This window comes from Ceratotherium simum, chromosome 3 (genome assembly GCF_057802395.1).
Source record: "Ceratotherium simum simum isolate JZ-2026a chromosome 3, ASM5780239v1, whole genome shotgun sequence".
NCBI classification, from domain to species: Eukaryota; Metazoa; Chordata; class Mammalia; order Perissodactyla; family Rhinocerotidae; genus Ceratotherium; species Ceratotherium simum.
In genome coordinates, this window is record NC_141902.1 from 71816164 (window position 1) to 71843022 (window position 26859).

A 26859-nucleotide genomic window follows, 5' to 3' on the forward strand; every position below is an offset into this window, starting at 1 on the left:
GTCTAAGAATTTATCCATTTCTTCTAGGTTATCCAATTTGTTGGCATTTAGCTTTTCATAGTAGTCTCTTATAATCCTTTGTATTTCTGTGATGTCCATTGTAATTTCTCTTCATTCATTTCTGATTTTATCTATTTGAGCCTTCTCTCTTTTTTCCTTAGTGAGTCTGGCTAAGGGTTCGTCAATTTTGTTTATCTTCTCAAAGGACCAGCTCTTAGTTTCATTGATCTTTTCTACTGCTTTTTAGTCTCTATTTTGTTTATTTCTGCTCTGATTTTTATTATTTCCTTCCTTCTACTGATTTTGATCTTTGTTCTCCTTTTTTCTAGTTCTTTTAGGTATAGTATAAGATTGTTTATTTGAGATTTTTCTTGTTTCTTGAGGTAGGCCTGTATTACTGTATATGTCCCTCTTAGACCATTTTTGCTGCATCCCATAAGAGATGGTATGGTGTATTTTCATTTTCACATGTTTCCAGATATTTTTTTATTTCTCCTTTGATTTCGTCATTGATCCAATAGTTGTTCAGTAGCATGTTGTTTAGTCTCCATATATTTGTGACTTTTCCAGCTTTTTTCTTGTAGTTGATTTCTAGTTTCATACCATTACGGTTGGAAAAGATGCTCGATATGATTTCAATCTTCTTAAATTTATTGAGGCTTGCCTTCTTTCCCAACATATGGTCTATCTTTGAGAATGTTCCATGTGCATTTGAGAAGAATGTGTATTCTGCTGTTTTTGGATAGAATGTTCTATATATATCTATTAAGTCCAGCTGGTCTAGTGTTTCATTTAAAGCCAATGTGTCCTTGTTGACTTTCTGTCTGGATGATCTATCCATTGACGTGAGGGTGTTAAGGTCCCCTGCTATTATTGTGTTGCTGTCAATTTCTCCTTTTAGTTCTGTTAATGCTTACTTTATATACGATTGTGCTCCCGTGTTAGGTGAATATATATTAATAAGTGTAATGTCTTCTTGGTGGAATGTCCCTTTTATCATTATATAATGCCCATCTTTGTCTCTTATTATCTTTTTTGTCTTGAAGTCTGTTTTGTCTGATATAAGTATGGCTACACCTGCTTTCTTTTGGTTGTCACTTTCTTTTAGTATCATCTAACATCCCTTCACTCTGAGCCTCTCTTTGTCTTTAGAGCTGAGATGTGTTTCCTGAAGGCGGGATATTCACCAACATTGAATTCATATTTATGAATTCAATCCATTTACATTTAGAGTGATTATTGATATATGAGGTCTTAATACTACCATTTTATCTTTTGTCTTCTGGTCATTCTATATTTCCATTGTTTATTTTTCCTTGTATTTCTATCTGCTATCGGTTTGGTGGTTTCTTGTGATGTTTTTCTCAGTTTTCTCTTTATTTATGATTTGTGGCTCTGCTCTGATTTTGTGTGTGTGTGTGGTTATCATTAGGTTTGTATAAAAGATCTCATAGATGGATAGTCCTTTCTCTGGTAGCCTCTTATCTCCATTAACCTATGCATGTTCTATCCTTTTCCTCTTCCCCTCCTATGTTTTTTTTGTCACAAATTATTCTTTTTTGTGCTGTTGAGTTTTTGACCAAATTGAAGTGATTATAGTTATTTTTGATGCTTTCTTTCCCTTTACCCTTTATGATATAGTTAAGTGTTTACTAATCTATTCTGATATAAAGCTTCAATTTTCTGTTTCTGTCTGTGTATTTATCTCCTTGCTGAAAGCTAAGTAAACCTTTGCCTTTTTGTTTTAGATAGGAGCGGTCCTTTCAACATTGCTTGGAGGCAAGTCTAGTGCCTGAATACACTTCTGAAAATAGTTCCTTAATTAAACTTTCTTAAATTATTCCCTTGAGTATACCTTCTGCTTCCTGTCTAATAGAGCAATTAGTACCAGGAGTGGCATCAGGAAACAGACTCTTAAAATAAGATTCTGTAATTGGGTCCTCGGATATTTGATGAGCACAGGGGTAACCTCCTTGCTGGAGGAAGTGGGACACTAATAGTCTGTGGCATGTAGACTAACAGTTATCAAAACATTACCAATAGTGGTGTAGGATGGAGTGCAGCTTGAGAGTAAAGCATTAGAGGAATCATTAGTGTTCAGTTGCTATGGGAAGATTGATGATTACATACATTCTGGGGTGGGCTGACTGCTCATGATTGCCCTGGAGAATTTACATGAAGAGAAAGATAAACTCCAAAAGTTGAATTCACAGCCGAAGCCCCAGAAGACAGAAGGCACGTATGCAGAAGTAAAAGTATATTTTACTTCATTTAGCCGCAGGACAGACATGGCTAAGGATCTGGTACAAGGTCTGGGTTGCAGAGCTTCAGTGCCAGTTAAATGTGCAATGTTAGTTAAGTGTGAGTGTTAAAGTCTCTTAGCTAAAGTAAGTACAGTGTTTAAGAGGGATCCTTAGGGCCGGCCCCGTGGCTTAGCGGTTAAGTGCGCACTCTCCGCTGCTGGCGGCCTGGGTTCGGATCCCGGGCGTGCACCGATGCACCGCTTCTCCGGCCATGCTGGGGCTGCGTCCAACATGCAGCAACTAGAATGATGTGCAGCTATGACATACAACTATCTACTCGGGCTTTGGGGAAAAAATAAATAAAATAAAATTAAAAAAAAAAAAAAAAGGAGGGATCCTGAGACTTAGGATGGGGAAATTTGGGCAGGCACAGGTGAGGCTGACAATGTTGAACCCCAAAATTCCATTGAACCTTCCTTGTCAGTGGAAACAGCCCCTTCACCCCTGTCTGAGGGAACCAGCCTCTTTTTGCATTAAACTTTTCAGTGACTTCGTCTGGGGCAGCTGCAGGATCCACCCTCCCCCACACACCCTTCTTGTCTCCAGGACCATAGCTAGAGTTAGGTCCTAGGATTGGCCAGAGGGAAAAGTACAAAGTCTTCAACATCAACACTGCAGAAGTTGGAAAATCCTGCCACTTGGTATCAGTAGGAGTCTGGCGAGCATGGATGGGAATAGATTCCAATCGGTTTAGACCAAGGAAGACAAAATGTAAGATAAGAATTTACTGATGTGTGTGCAGTCACACAGGATTCTGGATTTAATATGATGGCTCAAGCACTTGAGAGAGGCATTAATAGTCTGCTAAGTTGATTGAAATATAAAGTCAATAAATGGCCTGCAATCAATGAGGTTGTGATGCCTGGAATTTCCCTGGGATCTTGCAGAGGGAGTCCAAAGGCTCAGGGAGATGAGAATGTGTCTGTTATTTGCAACTGGTTCAGTCACCTCAAAAACTTCTCTGGAGGGCCCTGAGGACAATCCCTTCACCGAGGCATTAAGACTGCATTAGTAAGAGGAGTCCCAGCATTCTTGAAGAACTGTCCTTTATAGGTTAGAGATAATGGTGAGAGATGATGCTATGGCATTAGGTTGCCAGATTTCAGTAGTGCTAATGGGGTTCCATAGACTGGAAGGGGCCACGTGGTGGTGCTTAACCCTCAGAAACAAGGTGGGTGCTACTACCATAAAATCAGCAGAGGCAGAATGGTAATAAGAATGTTTTGAACCACTGGGATCTGGGGCATGGCTGATTGACACGAGGTACCTAGAAATGAAATAGATGACCTATATCAGCAGAAAAATTCTAGATCTGTGGGCCAAAATTTGACTTGAGTCATCCTAGTAAGAATTCATGACCACTAATTCTTTTCCCAGATCTAAGTCCATTCACAAGCTTGGGTCCCTGAATTTATGGGAAACCTAGGTCCCTTTGGGGAAGGTCCCTTTGACCTGGCTGTAAGTATACTGTAAATGTCCTTCCAAGGTTTCCTAGAGGGACCAATGGCGATTTACCAGGGTGCCTGTGCACTGGGAAGAAAGAAATACCCAGGACTTGTATCAGTTATTAGAAACCACCTCAGAACTAAAGCTCATCCCCTAAATTCCACAGTGATCTACTGGTCAGAGTCGGGGCTTAAAAGAGTCAGGTGGCCTAAGAGCATCTCATAGTGGGTCCAGTGGGATCACCGACCCATCCTGTGGTTATTTCTCTGGTTCTGAAATGTATAGTCAGCAAAGATATACATACTTAGTGACTGGTGGAAATACCACATTGGTTTTCTGACCCATGAAGTGAGGGCTATTAGTGTAGAAGGGGCCCCATGGAAGCCCCTGGAACTGCCTCCTTGTGCCAAAATAGTAAACCAAAAGCAATGCTGCATCTCAGGGGAATTGTGCTCCTGCCAGACTTAAGAGATGTAGGGCAGGTGATTCTAATCACATCACCATTTAACTTACCTGTCTGGTGCAACAGTCAATGCGTCCTAGAAAATGACTCTAGATTTTAATAAACACAATCAAGTATTGATGCCCTTCTCAGAAGTTGTTCTAGATGTGGTATCTTTACTAGAGAAGATTAGCCAGCCTCTGGCACCTGTAATGCACCTGGTGTGGTCCCTGATGACTTATTAGAACAGCAGTTTTCAAAGTGTGGTCCCTGGATCACAGCTTCAGTATCACTTTGTAACTTGTTAGAAATATAAATTATAGGACTCCAACTGACAAATTGTAGGACTGACAAGACCAACTGAATTAAAAATCCTGGGAGTTGGGGCCCAGAAGTTGTGTTAGAACAAACTTTCTAGGTGATTCTCATACACACTAAAGTTTGAGAACCACTGTACTAGAAAATACTGTCTATTGCATCCCAATAAATAAAGATAATCAAAAAGAGTTTACCTTCTCCTGGCAGGAGACAGTGGTATACCTTAATTGCATTACCTTAGGGATTTGTTAATTCTCCAATCTCTCTTGTATTATATGGGACCCTGATCATCTTGTCAGCCCACAGAACTGGATGTCTGTTACATTGATATTATGCTAACTGGCTCTGGTGAGTGGGAAGTAGCAAGCAACCAGAGATGGCACGTGGTTGCCAGAGGGTGAGAGAAAACTGCTATGGAAATTCAGGAGCCTGCCATATTGGTGAAGTTTCTAGGGTTATAGAAGTCTGGGACATGTTGGGATATCCCCTCTAAGAAGAGAAATATTTTGCTTTACCTTGCATCATCCACTGTGAAGAAAGAGGCTCAATGGCTGATGGGCCTCTTTGGATTTTTGGGGTGATGTATAGCACATTTGTGTGTGCCATTCTGATGCATTTACTAGGTACATCCATAAGGCTGCTGGTTTTGAATGGGGCCCAGAGCAGTAAAGGGCTCTAGAACAGGTTGAGGCTGTGATGAAAGCTACCTTGCTGTTTGGGCCTTAAGACCCAGCCGACCCAATGGTACAGGAAGTGTCTGTGGCAGATAGGGATGTTGTATGGAGCTTCTAGCCATGCCCAATAGGAGAATCAGAGTGCTAACCCAACTGTATAAGATTGGAAGAGAGGATTCAAGGCAGTCTTGTGGAGATGTAAGTGGAACGACGTCTTTGATGGGGCCCCAAATCTGAAGATATTCATGTGCCAACTAAATACCTATCAGAAGGCCTGTACTGCAGAGAAGGCTCTCAATAATCAGGTGGACAAGATGACCCAACCTATGGATGTCAGCCTCTTCCCCTAGCTCTGGTGCTTGCTAATAGCACCATGAACGAAGTGACCATAGTGGAAAGGATAGAGGCTATACATAGGTTCAGCAACATGAACTTTCTCTCATTAAGGCTCATCTGGTTTCCATCACTTCTGGATATGCAACTTGCCAATGGATGAGGCCAATGCTCAGCCCCTGATATGGCACCATTCCCCAGAGGTGGATTGTGGGACACAGGCCAGCCACTTGGTGGCAGGTTGATTACATTGGACCCCTTCCATCATGGAGGGTAGTGGGGATAGATTCATATTTTGGATATGGATTTGCCCTCCCTGCCCTCCCCACCATTTATGGTGTTTCATTCATCTCAGCATATCTCACAAACATGACCTTCAACAAAAGAACTCATTTGTAAGGAAAGTGCAGCAGTGGGTTCACACCCATGAAATTCACTGGTTTACTACATGCCTCATCACTCAGAAGCAGTTGGCATGACTGAAATATAGAATGGCCTGTGGAAGTCTCAGTTATGGTGGCTGACCTACAGGATGCAGTATTTACCTTAATCCGGAGGCCAGTATATAGTGCCATCTTCCCTCTAGCCAGATGATCCTAGTCTGGGAACCAAGGGATGGAGGCGAGAATGATTCCTCTCACTATTATACCTAATAACCCACTTATAGAATTTTTGTTTTCCATCCTTGTAACCTTGAACTTGGTGAGTTTGGAAATGCCTAGTGACGAAGAAGAAATGCTTCCACCAGACAACATAGTTAGGGGTCTGTTAAATTGGAAACTGAGATCATCCTGTGGCCATTTGGGTCTCCTCATATTGAACCAGTAGGCAGAGAAGGGGATCACTGTGCTGTCAGGGTGATTTATCCCAATATCCAAGGGGAACTGTGGTTACTGCTACACAATGGGGGCAAGGAGGACTAGCTTGGGAATCCAGGGATTCACAAAGGCATCTCTTGTTACTCCCCATCCCATATCCCCATGCTGTAGTAGGTCTGGCATGGGAGCATGAATTTAGATTTCTAGCAAGTTCTCCAGTGATGCTGATGTTATCCACCCTCAGACCATGGTTTGAGTAGTGCTGTCCTAAGGCACCTGTTTTCTCTTGAGGGTTCAAAAATGCTTCCAGGTGAGGCCTTCAAGGCCTCTTCATGTTCTTTGGGGGTCTGCAGAAACTGGCAACCCAATAAAGACAGGGCACCGAGAATTTGGATCCTCTATGAATGAAGATTTGGGTCATTCCACTAGATAAAATACTCCAACAGCTGAGGGACTGTTGAAGGTAGAGGGGGTAAGGAATGGTAGAAGAACAACACTATGGTTATCAACCTAGGCCTCATGATCAGCCATAGAAGGCAGGACTCTAGCAGCTATGCTTTATATTAATTGTTTCATTTACTCACCTAGAGGTGGATACATTACAATGTAGGTTCCAGGGTAGAGTGGGACTAAATTGATATCACCCCAGACAATATGCTGGTTGATGAGACTTTATGTCCCTAGGTTGGGGACATATATTTTTTCCCCATCCAAGAAAAGTTCATGAATGGATGCTGAGTGGTAACAGGGGTGGGTTGTACTGGTTATTTTTCATTTGCTCCAGTATGCTGACATATATGGACAATATCACCCAGGGTCCCCTGTCCTTTAGCTTCTGTTGATTTTGGCTAATAGGAGATCCAGACAGAAGATTGGAGGGCAGGAGGTGAGAGGTTAAGGCATTTATTCCCCCCGCTCTTCCTACTGGGCTGCAGTTTGGCAGGAGTTTTGATTGCCTACCTGTGGCCATGGCTCCTGTTGGGTGACTCCTCACCCACTGCTCCAGCTCCCGCAGGGTTCTGGGGACACTCCTCCCTCTCCTTGTCTCTTCAGGCCGAGTGGTAATGGCTGCACACTGTGGCCTGTCCCTGGGTGTTTTTCCATCCTCTGGTGTTTCCCTTAACTCTGCCCAACCTCTGTAAATGTTATTTCATTAAATCCTCTTCAGTTAACGCTTTGAGTGTGCCATCTCTTTCCTGCTAGGATGCCGACTGACACAGATCCCAAAGAGAAACTCCCCAGGAGGGAGGGAGAGTCTTAGCTGATGATCATCAAGGACATTACTTCACGGGGAGGGCTGGCATGGCTGAGGCTGTCTGCTCCTCTAGACACAGACCACCCGTCTTTGTGCTATGTTTGGACAGAAGGGCTGGGCATATGAATGTGGGCCCTGGGAGCTCAGGTCAAGCGCCTCTCAGTAGACTGAGCCATAGGCCACAGAGGGCACTGCAGATTGTCATCCATCATACACGGCAGGACCAGTCTTCAATGGTGAGACCACAAGGCATGAAACCATACTAGTAGACCCAGCAGGCTTTGCACTTCTCTCCACCTGGTGTTTGGAAGCAGGACCAGCCCTTTTTGGATTGAGTTAGCCTCCGGAATTCTGGGACAATTTTATAAAATAAGGAGATACTGGTCTTTCAATTCAGTAAGAACAAAGAAATAAGACATTTGAGCAAGTAATTGGAAAAAATGAAATAGAGATGATAGGAATTGATATACTAGGCTGGTAAAACTAGTGTCCTATTATTCATATCAGTCTAACTGAACATTCTCAGGGGTCACATTACTCCTAGTGACTGTCATTGTGATTTCCTGCTTCCTCACTTGTCCCTGGGACTGCTTTCCCTTTCCAGATTGCATTCCTTCACATTTCCCACCTCCCAGATGTCTTTATTGTCCCCAAATACCACTGCTACAAAGTGGATTGCGTATCAGACTTTATTGAGGATTTGGAGTAACATGAAGGGACTGTAGCAGAGCACAGAATAGGCAACAACTTAAAATCGGCCACTAGACACCACTGTCTGGAAAGTCCATCGCCCATTCCCTGCAGTGGGAATTTTCTCTCTGGTCACATTTTCCCTTAAGTCCTGGATTGTGGCCAATGTCACAGGCCTCTCTCTTTGAATACTTTTCATTTCCTCTCTGCCAGCTTCCAGTTCTCAAAAATTCTGTTCCTTTCTTTTGCTGAACAATTTATCTCTCCATCCACAATGCCAAACTTCATCTCAGCTAGCCAGAAACTGGTTAAGGTGCTCTGATCACACAGGACCATCTCCTCCATCCTTTAACAGCATAAAGCAACAACAGAAGCTGGAAATTCTAGTTGTTTTTTCCCCTTAATATGATCAAATGCTTAGACAGGTCTCCCTCCCCCATATGCTTCTTAGGTGGAGGGGGTGTAATTTAAATATTTATTCTTCTTTGTCCTGAGCAAGCCCCCAGGGTTCATCATATCTGTCTTTAGCTTTCTTTTTTCTTTTGGAACATGTATAGTAGGGAAAATGGAAGCAATCCAAGTACTTAATAATAGGAGTCTGGATAATTACGTACATGCACTAGATGGCATGTTTTAGAGCCACTAAAATGATAAATAGGAAGACTGTAGCAGAAACATGCTTATGATGTAATGTTAGGATAGAGTATGATTTAAATTATGTAACTGATGGCATTAATGAAAAAAATAAATCTTGCACGTGGACAAGGATTAGAAGGGAACATATGGACACATAATGAAAATCACTATTTTGCTAGAGGCTTGAATTGGGAGTGATTTTTTAATTTTCCATCAGTTCCTGAAATATTATTTCCCCTTGCCACCAAAAAAGAGTCAAGAGATAGAGTGGGAAATATTAGCAAATCTAGGGGTGGAAAGAATTAATTGGGACCAAGGGATCCCGAGGGCAGTGCATCTCAAACTTTAAGGTGCATACAAATCACTTGGTGGGTCTTGCTAATAGATTCCTGGGCCCACCCCCAGAGATTCTGATCTCGTAGGTCTGGAGTGGAGTGCATGATTCTGGATTTCTAACAAGCTCCTCACTGTGGCAGATGCTGTTTGTCCTTCATCACAGTTTGAACAGCACAGCCCTCGGGTCCCCTGTTTTTCACTCCTGACAGTTCTAAAGCATCTACATGTGAGATCTTCAAGATCTCACCTTGTCTCTTGGGATCTGGTATTAACTGATTGGGATTTGGTTCCCGTTTACATTGTAAATCCACGCTGATGGGCTTTTCACAGGTATCTCTGAGGTAGGCTGCAGAATGAAAGCTGCTGCTGGGCCTGAGGCAATGCACAAGGTCCTTGCTCTAGATCCTCCCCTTAGAGCCTCCAATGCATCTTGGTCCACTGCCTTTGCCAGCTGTCCCTTTGTGCATCCCACATGGTGGGGGGGAAACAGCTGCATATGTCCTGGAATGCTGCCTGAACAGCTATGGCCTTGTTCACTTTCAGGGGTCACCTAGTGGTGACAGTGTTTTGGAAACCCATTTCTCAGGTGGCCTGGGTTGGAGTGGGACCCATGGCTGGGATGCAGGTGATGGGAAGGGAGAACTTCACAGCTTCAGGTCTCTTCTGATGGGAATGGCAGGCTGTGTCTTGGAGGGATAGAATAAATGCATTCAGGAGAAGGGGAGTTCAAGTCGTCTAGTTTAACTTCATATAATGTTTGTGGGAAAACTGATGACAATGACAATTACATAAATTAATAGACACCATATCCCTTGAGGTCAGGTGCTGGGAGAGGTTGCTGTGAGTATTACTCTGACCAGTGGTCCTGGCTGGGAGATTTGGCCTGTAGGAAGCAGCCCTGGGAAGTTGAGGACAGCCCAGGGTTTCTGGCTCTGCAGGGAGGGGGAATCCAGAACCTCTGCTTCTCCCAGCTTAGACCCCTGGCTTTTCCTGGGGTGTTGGGATCAAGAAAGGACACTAATGTTTGCCCATGTTCTCTCATTTCATCCTCACAACAACCTTGTGAGGTAGATGTTATTCCCTCATTTTACAGATGAGGAAATTGGGGCTCAGGGAGGCTGAGTGAGTTATTTGGGGTCATATAGCATGGAAGTAGAGGAATTGGGACCTGGGATCAGGTTTGTGGGCTCTGGTCCAATATTCTCGCTGCAAGGTTATGGATGTAGGTGATGGGGTCGGAGGGGGGTGGAAGGGTAGGAAGAAAAGAGAGGAGGGAGGCCCCGAGAAGAGTCATTATCAACAACTTATTCCTTGCACCTCACCCACAGCGCAGTTACCTTCAAGCACTCCCCCTCCTGTCCTTTCACCCGCATGAGGTTTACACAAAACAGAAAGGGCAAGGCTTTTCCTCCCCTTTACAAAATGAGGGACTGGGGCACTGAGAGGTGGAGTGACTTGCTCACGGTCACACAGCTTTTGAGTAACTGACAGGACTACTACCGGGTCTTCCTGTCCAATATTCATCTCATAGACTGTACACTCTCAAGAAGTTACTGGGTGAAATAATTTGGTATGAGGAAAAGTTAGCAGAAAAATTAAAGGTATGACCAAAGGAGATGATTATTAGACTATGACCTATTCATCTGATGGAATATTCTGCAGCCAATAAAAATGATGGCCATAAAGAGTGTTTATGAAATGGGAAACTATTCATCCTATAATATGAAGTGATACGACATCATGCATACAGTATCAATTTGACTATTTAAAAAATATGTGTAAAAAAGGCTGGGAGAAAATATATCAAAATGGTGGCTTCTGGGAGGTGGAATTATAAGTGTTATTTTCCCCCTTTCCTTCTATTTTTTCTGTATTTTCCCAAATTTCTAAAATGTACATTTCATTTATAACAGGAAAAATATACCCCTTTATATTTTAGTTAAAAAAATACTGCTGGGAAGCAGTCCCTGTGTCGTTTGTGAATTTTCAGGTGAGGGACCGTCCCTCCCCTTTCACGCTTCACCACCAGCTCCATCGCTAGCCCATTGGGAGGAGGCTTGGGTTCAGGTGGGACGTCTGTGCTGGCAGCCTCCGGGGCTAGTGCATGCGCTACTCTGCATTTTAAGGGCAGTCTCCTCCAAAGGAGACCACTGTTGTGTGATGATGTGTGTCTGTCCTGGATCCAATTCCAAAAGGTGCACAGGAGCTGGGGAAGGTGACTGCCCCATAGTCTCACAGTGTCTCCCCAGACTGGAACCCGGGCCTCTTGACTCCCTGTCCAGTGCTCTTATCCCCACTCTGCCCCAGGCTGCAACACCCACAGCACCAGGAGCATTTCACGCTGGTGCTACCGTGAGAGCAGGCTAAACTAAGGTGAACCTTCTCTATCCCTGGATGGCCAAATAGATTTGTCGCATCTATGGGCTGGAAGGCTGGTGGCCGGGGGACACAGAGGCGCATCCTGGAGCTCCCCTGCCCAGAGCGTGCCGGGGTCCCCGCCCTGCTGTCCCCGCGTCTCAGTCATCCAGGTGCTGCTCCTCCCAGGTGGATGTGGGGATGGCGCTGTAAGGGTCCATGATGACCTTGGCGCAGCGAATGATCATCACGACGAGGAAGAGGCAGAGGAAGACGAAGCAGGCCAAGGTCAGTCCTTTGTCCACATCGACGTAGATGGGCTCGGGCGTGGGCTCCTCCATCTCGCGGCAGCGACTGCGGGCTCCACCTCCGGCTCGGGGTTGACTGGTACCATTTTCCAGCCCTGCAGAGAGCCACGGCAGTGGGCGGGGAGGGTCATGTCCACTTGCCTGGGGTGGGGGCAGGGCACCAACCCTTCTTCCTTATCTGCCCCCCTGCAGTGAGAACTCGCTGCTCCGGCCACCCCACCTGGGGTTAAGCAAGGGAAAGGGACACATGCGCCTCTCTCAGGGGCCCACGTGTCTCAGCCCTGAATCTTGTAGGTAACTGAGGTCTCTAGCAGGGCCCAGTCTGTGCCTCCCAGACTGGGGACAGGGAGGTGATAGGGGAGTCCCAGCAGGGGTGGGCGCTCTTGGGGATGGAGCTCCTGCAGTTGCCTCCACTGCCTGAAACCCTTGGAGGAAAGTTATAATAATGCTTTCAACTCTGCCGAGCCACTGACTGAGGGTGATCAGAGAGCACTAAAAAAATTAGGTAATTAATATACTTTTTAAAGCAATGGAACCTGGATTTCAAATGAAACCGCTTGTTGAACACCAGTATATGAATAGATGGAAAAGGAGCTGCTGTCCCCAGTCGGGGCGGGAGGCATGGAGAGTCTGCATCCCTTCCCCCCTGAGGGGGTCTCATGGGACTCCCGCGGAACTTCTGCTGAGCCCCCGCAACACGGCTTGAAAACTGCAGGTGTGATGGGAAGGACAGTCTTGGCCATCAGATGGACCCCAATCCCAGCTCTGCCACAGCCTGGCAGAGCAGCCCTGGGCAACGAAGATGATTGTTGGGACTCTATCAGCCATGCCTACGCCAACACGTCACTCCTTCATCTTGGGGCTATTTACTAACTTCCTCCCTGTTGAGGGCTGGTGATAATACCTGAGTCACAGGGGTGTGAAGATTAGTGCATGCAGCACAGCCCCTGGCCCAGAGGGTGGTCAGTCAATACTTTGAATGAAACAGGAGCTCCCTGGAGCAGGCCAGGAAGGCAGGTCAGTCCTTGCCGGCCCAGCTGCCAGAGAAGGCTTTAGGACAAGGGGACACTGCTGCTCTCTCTCCCCACATATAAGAATCATCATCATCATCATCCCTGAATTTTCGGAGCACTGGAGCTGTACACTGTACCTTCACAGCCAGATTATTATTTGATCCTTGCGACTGCTCTAGAAGCAAGTGAGCCAGGTATCATAATGTCCATTTTACAAATGTGGAAACTGAGGCACGGAAAAGGGAAATGACCTACCCAAGGAAATGACTTATCCCACATCCCAAACCCTAGACTTTGGCACACTTCTCCCTCCCCTGGTGGAAGGCAAAGTGGAGGTCCGTCTCCCCCACCCCTCCAGAGCTTCAACAAGAACCCTGCGCATGCTTTGGGCCAGCTGGTCCCGGCATATCTGTAACCACAGGCGACCACGCTTTCCCCTCATTCAGACCATGTCTCCCTCCTCACCCTTTCCCAGAGGGCACTGACCTGCTGGTCGGAGTGGTCACCACCTCATAAGGGCCACTGAGTGAGCTGGCACCCTGGGTTGGGCTGCTCTAGGAGAGAGGGGGAGTGGCCAGATCTCAGCTGGGAGCCAATGAGAGCAGTGGGCTTTCACTCAGCAGGCGCCCGCGCTGGTGGCAGCTGAAACAGAGCAGGACAGAAGAAGGCTAATTACCTTGCAAGAAGCCCAGCCCCAGACGTGGTCTCTGCTGGCGGGAGGGGCTGGCCTGGGCATGGTGATGGGAGCCGCCACACTTTGTTCTAATGCTGTTTTCTTCTTTCCTTCTCTCTTTTAAAAAAATATAACTCTTTTAAAAAAACTGTGGTAAAATATACATAACAAAATTTACCATAGTGTCCATTTTAAAGTGTACAGTTCAGTGGCATGAAGGACATTCACATTATTGTGCAACCATCACCACCATCCATCTCCAGAACACTTTTCATCTTGCAAAACTGAAACTCTGTCCCCATTGAACAACAGCTCCCCCATTCCACCTCCCCCTCAGCCCCTGGCAACCCATTCTACTTTCTGTCTCTATGAATTTGACTACTCTAGGTCCCTCGTATTAGGGGAATCATTCAGTATTTGTCTTTTTGTGACTGGCTTATTTCACTCAGCATAATGCCTCAAGGTTCATGCATGTTGTAGCATGTATCAGAATTTCCTTTCTTTTTAAGATTGAATAAATACTCCATTGTATGAATATACCACATTTTGTTCATCCAGTCATCCTTCAATGGACATCTGGGTTATTTCCGTCTTTTGGCTGTTGCGAATAGTGCTGCTATGAACATGGGTGTACCAATATCTCTTTGAGACCCTGTTTCAATTCATTTGGGTATACATCCAGAAGAGGAATTGCTGGATCATATGATAATTCTATTTTTAATGTTTTGAGGATTATATGTAACATTTTATATAAATAATACTTATACACAGTTCAAAATTCAAAAAGTACAAAAAGAAAACAGTGAAAAGCAGTTTTCTAACTACCTCTATCCCCAGTGATCCCCCTCATCTCCCCAGAGACAACTACTGTTATGAGGTCCTCATATGTACATAATCTGGAGGTAGTCTATGCATATACAGAAAGTATTGATGTTTATGCATTTGATTTTTACACAAATGCAACCTGTTATACAAACTTTCCATACCTTACTTTTTTCACTTAATACAGCTTAGAGATTGCTGCATATCAATACATAGAAAGTTGCTTCTTTCTTTTTAATACCCATATTGTATTTCCTTATTTGGCTATACCATAGTATAGTTTACCATTCTCTTATAAATTAGACATTGAGATGTTTTCTAATCTTTCGTTTATCATATGATGATGGAAAAAATATCTTTATTGCTATATCATTTTGCATGTCTGAAGATTAAGCTTCTTTAGGTGAATTGCTGTCTGTAAGGATATATCCATTTTAATTCTGATTGGAATTATTCTCTCTAGAAGTTGTACCCATGTAAGCTTCTACCAGCAAAGGTTGAGAGGGACTGTTTTCCTACAACCTTGAAAACAAAGTTATAAAGTTTTTTTATTTTTGCCAAATTGGAAGAAGATGTTATATAGAGGTTTTGTTTTCTTAACCTTTTATTACAAAAATTTTCATACATACTAAAAGTTGAAAGAATTGTACAGTGAACATGCATATATTCACCACCTAGATTCTACAATTGTTAACATTTTGCTATATTTGTCTTATTTCATATTTATCTATCTATCCGTCCTTCTTATTTCTGGGATGTATTTCACAGGAAGATGTGGATATTAGTACACTTCACTTCAAAGCATTTCAGCATGCATATCATTAATTAGAATTCAATATTTGTTTATAGTTTTTTGAAAGGTAAAATTTACCTACAGCGAAATGCACAAATCTGAAGTGTATCATTCTTGGGATTTGACAAATGCATACACCTTTGTAACTCTCAGAATATTTTTAATTTTCATTTCTCTTAGTGAATGAGGTTAAACATCTTTGCGTATGCTGAAGATCCATTTGTATTTCCTTTTTTGTGAGTCCTCTGTTTATATCTTTTCTCCATTTTTCTATTGGATTTTTGGTCTCTTTTTTGACCTTGGAAGCAGAGAGTCGAAATAAATATATTCATTTTATTTGTTTGTTTGATCTTTATTTTATTTGTGATTTTTCCTTTATCCCCGATTCCTACTCCTATTTCTCTCTTTCTCTTCCATCACCTAATTTTAGGCAGTAGTACCAGCTTTCTTATTATTTACCTTTTTGCTTCTGAATTGCTTAAGTGTCTATAAATTTGAATTGTGAACTTTAAATATCTTCTTACGCCCAGCTATTATGTATTAAGAACTTAGAGAGCTTATTCTAATTTCCACCTTCTTTCTCCATTCTTCTCCCGTTTTCAGTTAGTTCTAGTATCTCTACATGGTTAGAGCAGGTAGCGTTTACACATCCTTGTTGCTCGTATGTCCACCTTAGTTTTAATCTCACAGTTAAATATAGTTAATGCTCACCACCAGTCCTTTGGCTGAGGTTTTTCCTGTTACTTCTTGTTTGGCTGTAGATTGTTCTCTAACATGTCTGTCAGGAAGGCTCATGGGAATAATAGTCCCTGAGGTCTTACTGTTGGAGGTAATGTGCCGTTTTCTCTGCCTGCTTTAAAGATTCTCTCTGTCGTTGCTTTTCCACAATTTACTGTGGACGTGCCTGGGTGTGGTTTTCTCTATTTTCCTACTTAGTGTTTGTACTACTTCTTGAATCTCACTTCGTATCATGTCAGTTTTTGAAAATTCTTGGCCCTTTCCCCCTTCAAATATCCATCTGTCCCATTCTCTCTCTCTTCCCTTTCTGGTTCTCCGCGAGGACATAGACCTTTTCACTATTTCAAATTTTTTTGGTGATGCTTTCTGTCTGTATTTTTTCGTTTTCTACTATAGTCTGAATATTTTCTACTAAACTTTCAGTTCACTAATCTTCTCTTCTGTTGTGTCCGATCAGCTGTTAAACCTATCTAGTCAAATCTTCATTTCAGTTTTACTTTTCAGTTGTAGAATTTCCGTTTGATCCTTTAAGAAAACTTCCAGCTCTCCAGTGAAATTTTCCACCTTGTTACTTATTTTCTTGAACATATGAATCATAATTTTTTAAAGACCATATTGGGTAACATCAATACCTGGGTCATCTGTGGGTCTGCTTCTACTGTTTTATTTTTTCTTTTTGTTCAATTTCTGGATATTTCTGATACAATTTCACTGGGATACTGAGCATTGACATGAACAACTGTAGTGGCTCTGGATGATGTAGCCTTTGATAGAGAGTGTTCATCACGTGCTCTGGTAAGCAGCTAGGATTCAGGCAGATCACCTTAATCCAATATGGATCTGAGCTTACTCAAAGTGGGGTGCACTTCTTGTCAACAAGGCTAGTAACTACCTCTGGTTTGACAGCACTTCTATGGTGTTGCCCTCCAGGGTTCCGAGTTGAGAACCTGAGGTACTTACTTGGGCTGTTCCTTCTTGGCATGTCTTGAAGTCTAGTTTTTCTCCTCAGTGCCTTGAGTTGTCTGAAAACTGTGTGGGGGAAACTACTCAGGATTATTCAGCAACTGATGTTTGATTCTATGCTGTAGAATGCAAAAGCATGAAACTTAAGAACATTGGTCATTTGCTAATAACCACTAACAATTACATGGAAGCCCAGGCCTGGGGATGAGGAAATACACGTTTGTTCAAAGTTCTGTTGCTTCTTTGTTTTGGGATTTTGAAAGATGTTCATTGAAGCATTGTTGTAACAGAGAAAAACTGGGAGCAAGTGAAATGTCTGTCTATAAAGGAATGGTTAAAATAGTCATGGTGTGTCTGTGTCATGGGATACTCTGAGGCGGTTAAAGAGAAACACACACACACACACACACACACACAAATTTTGTTAAATGAAAAAACAATACCTCAAATATAATTTACGTAAAGTAGAAAGAAACTTTAAATTTCAATATGTACATATGCATGTGTTGGGGGTGAGAGGTTAGGGCCCTACTCACTGCTAGGTCAAGACCTGCCCCTGCTTCAATTGCTTGAGAAATCTAAGACCCAGAAAAGTATAAACAATGATATAACAAGTGCCCATTTCCATTGTGCAGAATTTGCAACTATTACCTAATCATATTTGCTCTGTCTTTTTTCAGAAATATATCCTTCTATTGTAACTGCTAACCCACAGAACCATTACCTCTCACCCTATCCAGCAGTAAGACCATCTTGAGCGTGGTATGCATTTTCCACTCTGGGCATCCATAGACCTTGGGTTTCTTGGATCCTACTTTGAAACACTGATCTAGTCCACCTCTCTCCACTTCATAGATGAAGAGTCTGGAATGTAGGGAGAATAAGGAGTTTTCTCAGAGTCTTAGAGCAACGGCACAGCTGAACTTGAAGCAAATGCACATTTCTAACCCCAGCCAGACCAGAGCCTCGGGCCCTGTGGCATTGATTCCACATTGTCATTGATGGCTCTCAGGGAAGGATGAATATGCTGGAGTTTCATGTTCCTGCATTTCACAGCAGGACTCAGTCTGGCTTCTCAAACACTGACTCTGAAATCCCAGGTCCCAAATCTGCCTTAAGTTAATATCAGATGCCCTGCACAGATTGAGAGGTCAGACCTCAGAGAGATTGCCTTGTAACCCTCCCCTGTCTTGTCTGGGGCCAGGATCGGGCCCTATAACCTGGCAACATGCTGCAGGGGAAGATTATCAGTGTTTTCCGGATCCTTCCAACTGGGATGAATGCCAAGAATGTGGACTCAAAGGACAGATTCGCCTTTCCGCTCTCCAGATGGAATGTGCTCATTAACCTTAATTACTGGGCAGGCACAAGACCCATCCAGCCCTGTTTCAAAGTGAGGACATGACACCCAGGAGGGAAAGTAACACTGAACTCAGCTGCCGTTCCCTGAGAGCTGAGGGGCTGGCCTTCCCAGAGGGCGGCTCAGTGGTCCCCAACATAATTGCATTGTCCTTCAGCACTGAGTCGGTGCACAAGCCAAATACTCCTGCTACCTTCTTGGATTCTGATCTGGGCGAGTGAATGACCCTCCAGAGAAGTGGCTGCTGGGCTGACCTGGCATACTTGTCAAAGTGTGCAGTTTTATGGTTGGAGCGTAGCAGATCCAAATGGAAAAGAGTCCTACCAATTGCTGTGGGAAAGCCGTAGGACAAAATGAACACTCCAAATATAGGTCCTGGAAACAAGTATCTCACTCAGGGTTTTAGGAAAAAACTAGCAATAAGGCAGTCACAATTCAAAGGGTACACAAATACAGGATTTGTGTACTACCCCAGGGCTGGGGGTGGGGTGCTCAGGTCCTCGCTTTCCATGCTGATGTATTTCTTTATTTCTGTACATATGTACATCTTAGTCTGCTAGTGCTACCATAATAAAATACCAAAGACTGGGTGGCTTAAACAACAGAAATTTATCTTCTCACGATTCTAGAGGATAGAGGTCCCAGATCAACGTCCAGCAGCGTTAGTTTTTGGTGAGGGCTCTCTTCCTGGCTTGCAGATGACCACCTTCTTGCTGTGTCCTCACTTGGCCTTTCTTCAATGTGTGCACATGGAAAGAGAGAGAGGTTGCTCTCTCTTCCTTTTCTTATAAGCCCACCAGTCCTATCAGATTAGGATCCCCACCTTTATGAACTCATTTGACTTTAATTACTTCCTAAAAGTCCTATCTCCAAATACAATCACATTGGGAGTAAAGCTTCAACATATGAATTTTGGGGGGACAAAATTCAGTCCATAGCAATGTGTAAGTTCCTTGAAGGCAGAGTCCAAGTCTGACTGAGGGACACTACCACCCTGGAGCCAGGCCAGGCCCATACTTTGTGTGCTCACAGTGAATGTCACAGAAGATGAGAACCAGTGCTTGGATGCTGCCCATCAGATACCCTTCAGATCTACCTTCAGAAGATGAGGGGACTGAAAAAGCATGCCACTTATCACTGTGGGGATAAACGGCGAGCTGCAGAGACATTGTGAATTCACTCAGGTAACAAAGATCAGAGCAGATCACACACAATATAATCAGATGGTTCTATAAACAGAAGTGGAGCCATTAGGAAAGGTGACCTGTCAGAATCACTTCCCCAGTTGATGGATGGGTTAAGTGGATGGCATTTGCTCAGGGCAGAGAAGGTGTCCAGTGTCATAACCTCCTAACAATCACATTTTCTTGTGAGACTGTACTCAGTGGCCTCATTCCTCTATCAGAGCAATTAACAGGCCTGTTAGAGGAAGATGATGAGTATATGTTAAGAGATGATTAAGACCATGACAACTACCAGGATTGCAAAGATGCATGGAGGGCACAGGATTAATGGAATGTTGTGGTTAGGACTTGTTGTCTTCCAATATTTAAAGATCCCTAACCTCTAAGAAATCTTCCAGAGCAAGGAGACAGTACAAAACAGCACCATTTTAGATAAAAGTTAGAAAAGAGAATATTTCTGCCAAGAGAATGCATCATCATTGCATCATACTTCTATAAGCCATCATACCAATTCTCCAGTATCATTTTGTAATATGATGCTGATGCTGTTGGTTTCATTCAAATCTCCCTGGATTCCCCTAACCAGGGTGTGCACATCCCCCAGTCTCTGCATGTTTTGCTCCTAGCAGCTCACACCTACAATTTCTTAGAAGATTGCTCTTGGCCTACTAGGGCTGCTTCACCCATGTGTGCAGAGAGCTGGAAGTCCCTGGGAGTTTATGTCACCCTTGACTCAAGGACTCTCATCCTATTCAGATTGCTAAAATTAGGAGATTCATTGCCAGGAAAGTTTGTTTTGAACAAAAGGCCAAAGGTGGGAATGGACAATCCTTTGCTAGTGCTAAAGAGATTAGATGTGTCATTCATGGATCCCCTCAGCAATCTCAGCAGAAGCCAGGAATAGAAATGAGATTATCCAGAAAAGATCTTTGGAGGACTCTCTTGTCTAATGGAATGAATCCCTGTGACATACACGGATAATACATAAAATTTTTCAGAATTTTATATCAGTAGAAACATTGCCAGCTTGGACTGAAAGGGACAGAGACAAGATGAAATGAAGGAAGGCTGTTGGGCTCTCCAAATTCTACAGGCAGAAAACAGGCTGATAAAACTAGTCAGCTACAGATATATTCTACCCTTCAAGAAAACAGAGGGATGACTTTGAGGGAAGAGCCTTGGTCCAGAGGGCAGAGCTATGGGCACAGAGGGTGGGGACCTGAGCCACAGATTATTCCCAGGCCTTGAAAACTAATGGAGTTTTCCTGGATGGATATTGAATTTGCTTAAGACTGATGACTCCTTCCTTCCTTCCATTTTTTCTCTTTTGAAATGGGAATGTGTATAACTGTTATCCTACCCCTGTCCCACCACTGTATTTTTGTAGCAAATAACTTGTTTTCTAGGTCCATAGATGGAGAGGAATTTTGCCCCAGGATGGATCATATGCAGAGTCTTATCCATACCTAATTTAGATGATTTAGATGAGATTTTGGACTTTGAGTTTATGCTATAATGGACCGAGACTTTTGGGGATGTTGGAATTGGGTGAACGTATACAAGATAGACATGAATCTTTGGAGTCCAGAGAGTGTGTGCTAGGTTGAATAATAGCCCCCCCAAAAAAGTCCACAATCTAATCCTGGGAACCTGTGAATGTTATCTTACATGGCACAAGGGACTTTGCAAATGATTAGGTTAAGGATTTTGAGATGGGGAGATTATCCTGGGTTCTCTGGCTGAGTCCTAAATGTAATCACAAGTGTCCTTCCAAGAGTGAGGGAGATTTGACCATAGCGGAGGAGAAAATGTGACACAAAAGCAGAGACTGGAGTGATGAGGCTGGAGCTAAGGAATGCTCCTCTAGAAGGGAAAGACCTAAGGAATGAATTCTCCCCTGGAGCCTCCAGAAGGAGCCAGCCTTTTTGACACCTTGACTTAACCCCTTAAGACTCATTTTGGACTTCCGGCCTCCAGAACTGTAAGAGAATACATTTGTGTTGTTTTAAGCTACTAAGTTTGTGGTAATTTGTTACACAGGCAACAGAAAACTAATACAGGGAGTCACTGTAGAGTTTTAAGATCATACATTTCTGTACACAATCCTTTTGATTCCTACATCCAATCTACAAAAGACACAGGACATTGTTGCTCTATTCTCCCAGGTTTGGAGAAATGGAAACAAATCAGTCAAGGGCACACAAGCACATGATGTCTGGCTACTAGATGAAGAGTGACTCACTGGCAGGCTGTCAGAAAAATACACTTGAAAGGGAATAAAACACCAAACTGAGGGCGGAACAAATGTGCACCAGCTTTGGAGACTGATGCAGTCAGGCAACGGCAGCCATATAATTGGGGAAAGGGAGGAGAAAGACATTGCACGAAGATAAGGAGAATTTCGTAAGTGGTCTTGCTGACGCTGTAGCACCAAGAACTGCGGTGTGGACCCGCGTGCAGTGGGAGATGTAGATGCTGCTTTTCCCGGCTTGCTGGTCCACCAGGCTGTGGCACGCGCAGCCCTAGCGGCGGCAATAGCAGCAAGAGAAGCCGGAGCAAGAACATCAGCAGAGACCACGAAAGGCGCTGAGAGGAGAACCAGGGAAAGGTCGCTGCTCAGCCTCACACTAAAAGATCTGTTATTTGAGGCAACCTTAATGAACTTCTCTTCCTTATAGAATCACTCTCAAATATAACACACCTGAAAACAATCATCTTCTCTTCTGGAAGGCAGTAAGGCAGTCTTACTCTTCCCCCCAGGTAAGAACATCCTTCTGGTCTCCTCCCTGTGCTGGCTCCCGCCTGTGCCTTCCATTGAAAGGTAGAAGATGACTACACAGCTACACTCCACACCAAGCCTGTGACACCTCACACCTTTGGAAGGAGAAGGTTGAGTCCTGTCCACAACCTGCTCTGGTCAGATGCCTCAGATATTTTTGAGCTTCCTGGAAGCAGTAAGAGAAATTTTCTTATCTTCTAAGTAAAGAAAAGCTGAGATGAATATGATTGCTCAAACACCAAGAGTCACGACATACCTAGGAGTTCAATTATACTTAGAATGGGAATCTCAGGAGCAGAGAAGAGAATAGAAGAAAAGATAATAAAAAAATAATAGAAAAGGGGCTGGCCCAGTGGCATAGTGGTTAAGTTCGCACGCTCTGCTTTGGCGGCCCAGGGTTCGCTGGTTTGCAGGTTCAGATCCCAGGCATGGATCTACGCACCATTCATCAAGCCATGCTGTGACAGCATCCCATATACAAAATAGAGGAAGATGGGCACAGGTGTTAGCTCAGGGCTAATCTTCCTCAGCAAAAAAGAGGAAGACTGGCAATGGATGTTAGCTCATGGCCAATCTTCGTCACCAAAAAAAAAAAAAGAAGAAGAAGAAGAAGAAAAGTTCTCTGAGCAAAGAAAGCCTTAAGTCTTTAGCTTAAAAGGACTGAGTGAATATAAGGCATTTTTAATGGGAAGAGACCTACACCTACATTTTTCTTGGTGATCTTTTATTTTCAAAGATAATAGAAAAAAAGAATCCCTATGAGGATGTAAAGAGCAAGAGAAAAAAAGAGGTTACTCACAGAGGGTAAGAAAATAATGCCAATGGACTGGCGTCAGGTTCTCTAAACACTAAATACCTGAGGGTGGGGAGCAACAGCTTTAGGATTTTGAAGGCAAAGATTATAAACAAAGAGTTCTATGCTAAATGATGCTATTCAGCTGCAAGAGCAACAGAAAAGACATTTTCAGATACTAAAGGATTTTTTTGTGTGTGTGAGGAAGATTAGCGCTGAGCTAACCCAATGCCAATCCTCCTCTTTTTCCTGAGGAAGACTGGCCCTGGGCTAACATCATGCCTATCTTCCTCCACTTTATATGGGACGCTGCCACAGCATGGCCTGACAAGTGGTGCGTCGGTGCGCGCCTGGGATGCGAACCCAGGAACCCTGGGCCGCCGCAGCGGAGTGCGCGCACTTAACTGCTACACCATGGGGCCGGACCTGGATACTAAAGCATTTTAAGTGCCCATCTCCTGCACACAAGTCATGCACAACTCCTTCCAGCAAAAACATATTTCTTGAAGAAGTAGCTCTACCACCAAGAAATGAATCAAAGTGAAGAATTCAAGTGAGAGGAAAACATGCAGAGAATAATAAAACCAATAAAAACATCTACTGTGTAAATAATTATAATATAGATATAAAACAATGTAAATGTTAAAAATAATTTTTGAAATAAAAGTTAATAAATAAAAATCAAATAATTTTTATCTAAAATTCCATATTTCAATAAAAATTAGTCACAGGAAGGTGGAAGGAAATTTGAGTACAGTATTTTTTTATATTACTTAGGAAATGTCAATAAATATTATTTTATTTTAATATTGATAGAAAAGTGTAGGTTCAGATAGGTGTTTGAACATTTAAAGATAACACTAGTTGGGGCCGGCCCAGTGGCACAAGTGGTTAAGTGCGCGTGCTCTGCTGCGGTGGCCCGGGGTTCGCCTGTTCGGATCTCGGGAGCGCACCAACGCACTGCTTGTCAAGCCATGCTGTGGCGGCATCCCATATAAAGTGGAGGAAGATGGGCACGGATGTTAGCCCAGGGCCAGTCTTCCTCAGCAAAAAGAGGAGGATTGGCAGATGTTAGCTCAGGGCCGATCTTCCTCAAAAAAAAAAAAAAGATAACACTAGTAGAATGATATAAAATATTTGAATAATATGGTTAATAAGCTGAATAGACATTTTTATTGCCTGTAGGGAATACACATTGTTTTCAAATGTTCATGGATCATTTACAAAAACTGATTGAATGTAGATTTACAAAGAAAACATCCATGAATTTTAAATAGTTGAAATTTTATGGGCTGTATTTTTTGACCACAAAAGATTATACAAAGCAACAAACCAACAAGCTACTTGATTAAAATAACATTAAAAATAATTACTGACTTAATGAGAAAATTAAGCTGCAATTACAGAATATTTAGAAAATCACTCTAATGAGAATACTACATATTAAAAGTTATGGGTGAGGTAAGTGACAGCTATCTACCATATTTGGGGGAAAATCATAACTTTTATCATTGAACAAAAAGAATTAAATGCAGTGAAACAAGGAAACAACAGAGGAAGTTATATGAACAACATCAGAGAAATCCAGAAAATGAGATTAGTATAATTAGAAGCAGAAATTAATAATTCACAAAACAGAAAATTAACAGAATTAAAAATAAACTGTAGAGAAAGTTCTTTGAAAGAGTCTGAACCTGGACAAACCTCTGGCAAGTTTGATCTACAAAAAAAGAGAAAAGGCAAATATACACCTTTAGAATGAGCAAGGGGATATAACCACAGTTTCTAAGGAGACTGAAAACTTAATGATGCAGTGCTATGTAAAACTCTGCCAACACATTTGACAAATTCAGTGATATGGCTGTTTTCTAGAATGTAAATCGTCAAAATGGACTCAAAATGTATTGGAAACCCAAATCAAACAATCTCCGTGATGAGTTTGTCAAGCGTGTCTACCTAACCCAAGTTGGGCTGGGGTCTAGGAGTCTAGCAGCCAGACCAAGGCCAAGTCCATGAAGCTGCCTGAAGTCCTCCAGTGCATCACGGCCTACCTGGAGTTCCCCTGGATTACCGGCACCCTTTTCTTGTTCTGAGAGCTGGGGACAGCCTGGTGGCCACCACTAAGCTTCTTCTCCCCTTGTAGCTAACAGATACGCTCCTCCTTGCCACTTTGGGGCTACAAAATAACAGGAACACATTTCCTGTTGATATTTCTATTGAACAGCTCAAGCTCCAGTATCACCTACTTTGAGTATGTTTCTTGTGATTAAGAAGTCCCCAAGGTGCTTAATTATGACCAAACAGCTAGTTTGCTCAGGCCTTCCAGATGGAGTGCCCCTTTGAGGCTAAAGGATGCCACATCGCCTCGGGAAGCTGGTGGACAACTAGGAAGTCTACTCCATGGCATGGGTGGTCCTTCAAGGTGTGGGAAGGGGAGTTCCCAGACTTCCTCAGTGCTCTGCCAAGAATTCTATTGTCACAGCTCCTTAGATTCGCTCACACATGTGGGCCACTTTCCTAGGCACTAGCTGGCCTCCAAGATGGCTGGATTGGGACAGAACCCAGCAGCATCAGAGATTCGAACCACTCCTCTCTCAAGATAAACCAACTCCCAACAGGGACCTACCCCGAAGCCTAATGCTTTATCCCCACCATGATTTTATTTCAGGGCTTTGTTCCTCTTTCCTCCCACTGGATATTGTTTAGGGAAACTGTGGGCTACTGAAGCAGATTTCTGTAACTTGAATCTTGGGGGCAAAGGGGGAAAGTCTTAATCAGTTTCCATTCATGAGACTCCCAGGCTCCTCATGCAAATTTGCCCACCTCTCCCAGGCGATCTCCCAAGGTCTGCTCATCAACAGTTTATCTCCCAGAAAGAAATGTTAAATTTCCACCTATTTGTATATCCTGCTACACAGAACCAACATGACATTTTAAAATCTCTGTCTTTTTCTCAATTTGCATTGGAAAACTTTGAAGACTGTGTTCCTGTTCTCCAGGGCTGGGGCTCCACCAAACTGCACAGAGCATATGTTGTCTGTCTCCACTTGTATTAGACATATGGCGAGAGAGGACACTCGCTTTTGATAGTGTTTCCTCCAAATTAATGCAAATCCCCTCTGCAGAGCTTACAAATTGATTTCCTGTGTTTGAAGGGTAAATCGACAAGAGCCCAAAATTTTGCAAACTAGAGAAGAGATGTTTCTTTTCCAAAGAACATACTTCAGTTGTTTCCAGCCATGAATTGAGATGTTCACATTTCCTTCTTACAAATTTTATAAGTGTTACATAGCAGCAGGGGGCCAACAAGCTGACATTTACTTTGCTGCAATTGCAAAAGTAATTTGAGCCTTGTTTTGGATCATCAGTCTTTTAATATAGAATCAGAAGCGATGGCCTTGGAGATCATCCAACCCAGTGCCGTTATTTTGGAGTTAGGGAGACTGAGGCTCAGAGAGGGCCAGTGATTTGATCAAGGATCCCCTTATGGGACCAGACCCTTGAACTCTGGTTGCTGGAGAGTGCAAGTGACTTGATACTATCCACGGTCTCTCCAGCTCAAATTTCTGGTTTCCTTGAATTCTGTCCAAAGGCAGAAGGTAGGCTCTAGTGCCAGGACATGAGGGAAAAAATTCATCTTATGTTTTCGGCCATGGCAATTGGAAGCTGGACCTCTGTTCCTATGGGTTGAATAGCAGCATAGCAAGCCTTGAGGAGTTAAAGAAAAATCTAGGAAATTGAGACAAGACTGCCAAGGATGAGTCATTGGTCGAGATCCAAGCAAGCAAGGGGTTGGAATCCTATTTCAATGATTATGATGTTGCCTG

The 26859-nt window shown here is 43.2% G+C and overlaps 1 protein-coding gene across 1 annotated transcript; it reads right to left on the minus strand.

Annotated features, from left to right (window-relative positions):
- Positions 1–8270: 8270 nt before the first annotated feature.
- On the minus strand, positions 8271–13564 carry CTXND1 (cortexin domain containing 1). The gene is made up of 2 exons (XM_087428788.1): positions 13414–13564; positions 8271–12009 (listed from the first exon to the last, which is right to left on the minus strand). The coding sequence occupies exon 2, from the start codon at positions 11945–11947 to the stop codon at positions 11768–11770; it is 180 nt and encodes a 59-aa protein (XP_087284914.1). The 5' UTR covers positions 11948–12009; positions 13414–13564; the 3' UTR covers positions 8271–11767.
- Positions 13565–26859: the final 13295 nt, after the last annotated feature.

Bases quoted from the DNA above. Each gene is read 5' to 3' on its own strand.
- CTXND1 (XM_087428788.1), bottom strand. From the start codon at position 11,947: ATGGAGGAGCCCACGCCCGAGCCCATCTACGTCGATGTGGACAAAGGA.